General features: G+C 53.5%; 1 protein-coding gene across 1 annotated transcript; it reads left to right on the top strand.

The window, feature by feature from the left end:
* Window positions 1-1402: 1402 nt before the first annotated feature.
* Window positions 1403-2155, top strand: LOC139421818 (adhesive plaque matrix protein-like). The gene has a single exon (XM_071172939.1). The coding sequence runs from the start codon at window positions 1403-1405 to the stop codon at window positions 2153-2155; it is 753 nt and encodes a 250-aa protein (XP_071029040.1).
* Window positions 2156-4358: the final 2203 nt, after the last annotated feature.

Below are 4358 nucleotides of genomic sequence, written 5' to 3' on the forward strand. Positions count from 1 at the left end.
AGTGGAGGGTGGAGGAGAGGAGTGGAGGGTGGAGGAGAGGAGTGGAGGGATGGAGGAGAGGAGTGGAGGGAGGGAGGGATGGAGGGGTGGAGGAGAGGAGTGTTGGGGTAGAGGGAGGGAAGGAGTGGAGGAGAGGAGGGAGGGATGGATGGATGGAGGAGAGGAGTGGAGGGGTGGAGGAGAGTGGAGGGGTGGAGGAGGGATGGAGGAGAGGAGTGGAGGGGTGGAGGAGGGATGGAGGAGAGGAGTGGAGGGGTGGAGGAGAGGAGTGGAGGGGTGGAGGGAGGGGTGGAGGAGAGGAGTGGAGGGAGGGATGGAGGAGAGGAGTGGAGGGAGGGAGGGATGAGGGAGGGATGGAGGAGAGGAGTGGAGGGAGGGAGGGATGGAGGAGAGGAGTGGAGGGGTGGAGGGAGGGGTGGAGGAGAGGAGTGGAGGGAGGGATGGAGGAGAGGAGTGGAGGGAGGGAGGGATGAGGGAGGGATGGAGGAGAGGAGTGGAGGAGAGGAGATGAGGGAGGGATGGAGGAGAGGAGTGGAGGAGAGGAGAGGAGAGGAGGGAGGGATGGAGGAGAGGAGTGGAGGGGTGGAGGGAGGGAGGGATGGAGGAGAGGAGTGGAGGGGTGGAGGGAGGGAGGGATGGAGGAGAGGAGTGGAGGGGTGGAGGGAGGGAGGGGTGGAGGAGAGTGGAGCGGTGGAGGAGGGAGGGATGGAGGATAGGAGTGGAGGGGTGGAGGGAGGGATGGAGGAGAGGAGTGGAGGAGTGGAGGGAGGGGTGGAGGAGAGGAGTGGAGGAGTGGAGGGAGGGATGGAGGGGAGGAGTGGAAGAGAGGAGAGGAGGGAGGGATGGAGGAGAGGAGTGGAGGGGTGGAGGGAGGGAGGGATGGAGAGGAGTGGAGGGGTGGAGGGAGGGGTGGAGGAGAGGAGTGGAGGGGTGGAGGGAGGGGTGGAGGAGAGGGGTGGAGGGGTGGAAGGAGGGGTGGAGGGAGGGGTGGAGGGAGGGGTGGAGGAGAGGAGTGGAGTGGAGGGGTGGAGGAGAGGAGTGGAGTGGAGGGGTGGAGGGAGGGATGGAGGAGAGGAGTGGAGTGGAGGGGTGGAGGGAGGGATGGAGGAGAGGAGTGGAGGGGTGGAGGAGAGGAGGGGTGGAGGGAGGGGTGGAGGAGAGGAGAGGAGTGGAGGGGGGTAAGAGGAGGGGTGTAGATGTGGATGGATGGAGGGGTGGAAGGGGGGGTGGGTGAATTGATCAGAGGACATCAGTGATCACCAGGGATTTCTCAGAAACCACTGGGCTGTGTGATAGTTAGGGGCAGGAAGGAATTAATCCATGGATACCAATGATGACTTATATTGATAATAGACTATATATTCCTGATAAATCATGTTTTTCTAATAATTGCTTATTTTTAATGGAAATCATTTTAATATTGTCTATTAGTGATCTACCGACCAGTCGTCCTTCAGCCCTACAGTCCTACAGTCATACCGTCCTACAGTCCTACCGTCCTACAGTCCTACCGTCCTACAGCCCTACAGCCCTACCGTCCTACAGCCCTACAGCCCTACCGTCCTACCGTCCTACAGTCCTACCGTCCTACAGCCCTACAGCCCTACCGTCCTACAGCCCTACCGTCCTACAGCCCTACCGTCCTACAGCCCTACAGCACTATCGTCCTACCGTCCTACAGCCCAACAGCCCTACAGCCCTACAGTCCTACAGTTCTATAGCCCTACCGTCCTACCGTCCTACAGCCCTACAGTCCTACCGTCCAACAGCCTTACAGTCCTACCGTCCTACCGTCCTACAGCCCTATAGTCCTACCGTGCTACAGTCCTACCGTCCTACAGCCCTACCGTCCTATCGTCCTACAGCCCTACCGTCTTACAGTCCTACAGCCCTACCGTCCTACCGTCCTACCGTCCTACAGCCCTACCGTCCTACCGTCCTACAGCCCTACCGTCCTACCGTCCTACAGTCCTACCGTCCTACCGTCCTACAGCCCTACTGTCCTACAGCCCTACCGTCCTACCGTCCTACAGTCCTACCGTCCTACCGTCCTACAGCCCTACCGTCCTACCGTCCTACAGCCCTACAGTCCTACCGTCCTACAGCCCTACCGTCCTACAGCTCTGCCGTCCTACCTCTCTCGCTACTGTTCTGACAACAGGCCTTAAAACAAACCAACTAGAGTACAAGCACTCACAGTCACACGCACGGTTAGATTTACAATAGCACCATTTAACTCAACACTACATTACAGTAATGAGAAAGAGAACGTGTATCTGTTGAGGAGGGCAGCATGGTAATCTGATGTGGACAGCGGGAGAGAGACTGGGAGGAGGGAGAGAGACGGGAGAAGGGAGAGAGACGGGAGAAGGGAGAGAGACTGGAGGAGGGAGAGAGACTGGAGGAGGGAAGGAAACAGGGAGGAGGGAGTTTGAAGGGGCAGGCTGAGGAGTGTGGGAATGAGAGGAGGAGAAATAAACGTGTGAGGCTTTATGGATTAGAGATGAACGAGGAGGAGACGTGGGAAGTTGTGGGGAGGCGCGGGAGAGACACGGGGGAGACGCAAGGAGGGGCAGGAGGCTTTGCAGGTATGGAGCGGACGATCCTTCACTCACTGAACCAGAGTCAGAGCTGATGACCTGTTGGGGCTTTACCTACAGTACCACACCTGTCTAGAGTCAGAGCTGATGACCTGTTGGAGCTTTACCTACAGTAACACACCTGTCTAGAGTCAGAGTCAGAGATGTTGGGCTTTACCTACAGTAACACACCTGTCTAGAGTCAGAGTCAGAGCTGATGACCTGTTGGGGCTTTACCTACAGTAACACACCTGTCTAGAGTCAGAGTCAGAGCTGATGACCTGTTGGGCTTTACCTACAGTAACACACCTGTCTAGAGTCAGAGCTGATGACCTGATGGGGCTTTACCTACAGTAACACACCTGTCTAGAGTCAGAGTCAGAGCTGATAACCTGTTGGGCTTTACCTACAGTAACACACCTGTCTAGAGTCAGAGTCAGAGCTGATGGCCTGTTGGGGCTTTACCTACAGTAACACACCTGTCTAGAGTCAGAGTCAGAGCTGATGGCCTGTTGGGGCTTTACCTACAGTAACACATCTGTCTAGAGTCAGAGTCAGAGCTGATGGCCTGTTGGGCTTTACCTACAGTAACACACCTGTCTAGAGTCAGAGTCAGAGCTGATGACCTGTTGGGCTTTACCTACAGTAACACACCTGTCTAGAGTCAGAGTCAGAGCTGATGACCTGTTGGGGTTTTACCTACAGTAACACACCTGTCTAGAGTCAGAGTCAGAGCTGATGACCTGTTGGGGCTTTACCTACAGTAACACACCTGTCTAGAGTCAGAGTCAGAGCTGATGACCTGTTGGGCTTTACCTACAGTAACACACCTGTCTAGAGTCAGAGTCAGAGCTGATGACCTGTTGGGCTTTACCTACAGTAACACACCTGTCTAGAGTCAGAGTCAGAGCTGATGACCTGTTGGGGCTTTACCTACAGTAACACACCTGTCTAGAGTCAGAGTCAGAGCTGATGACCTGTTGGGGCTTTACCTACAGTAACACACCTGTCTAGAGTCAGAGTCAGAGCTGATGACCTGTTGGGCTTTACCTACAGTAACACACCTGTCTAGAGTCAGAGCTGATGACCTGTTGGGCTTTACCTACAGTAACACACCTGTCTAGAACCAGAGTCAGAGCTGATGACCTGTTGGGGCTTTACCTACAGTAACACACCTGTCTAGAACCAGAGTCAGAGCTGATGACCTGAAAGATGATCTGTTTGAAAGGTGATCTGTTTGAAAGGTGATCTGTTTGAAAGGTGATCTGTTTGAAAGGTGATCTGTTTGAAAGGTGTTCTGTTTGAAAGGTGATCTGTTTGAAAGGTGTTCGGTTTGAAAGGTGATCTGTTTGAAAGGGGTTCTGTTTGAAAGGTGATCTGTTTGAAAGGTGACCTGTTTGAAAGGTGATCTGTTTGAAAGGTGATCTGTTTGAAAGGTGATCTGTTTGAAAGGTGTTCTGTTTGAAAGGTGATCTGTTTGAAAGGTGATCTGTTTGAAAGGTGATCTGTTTGAAAGGTGATCTGTTTGAAAGGTGTTCTGTTTGAAAGGTGATCTGTTTGAAAGGTGATCTGTTTGAAAGGTGATCTGTTTGAAAGGTGTTCTGTTTGAAAGGTGATCTGTTTGAAAGGTGATCTGTTTGAAAGGTGATCTGTTTGAAAGGTGTTCTGTTTGAAAGGTGTTCTGTTTGAAAGGTGATCTGTTTGAAAGGTGTTCTGTTTGAAAGGTGTTCTGTTTGAAAGGTGATCTGTTTGAAAGGTGTTCTGTTTGAAAGGTGATCT

The sequence above is a fragment of the Oncorhynchus clarkii genome, chromosome 12 (assembly GCF_045791955.1).
Source record: "Oncorhynchus clarkii lewisi isolate Uvic-CL-2024 chromosome 12, UVic_Ocla_1.0, whole genome shotgun sequence".
NCBI lineage: Eukaryota > Metazoa > Chordata > Actinopteri > Salmoniformes > Salmonidae > Oncorhynchus > Oncorhynchus clarkii.

Bases quoted from the DNA above. Each gene is read 5' to 3' on its own strand.
- LOC139421818 (XM_071172939.1), top strand. From the start codon at position 1,403: ATGGAAATCATTTTAATATTGTCTATTAGTGATCTACCGACCAGTCGT.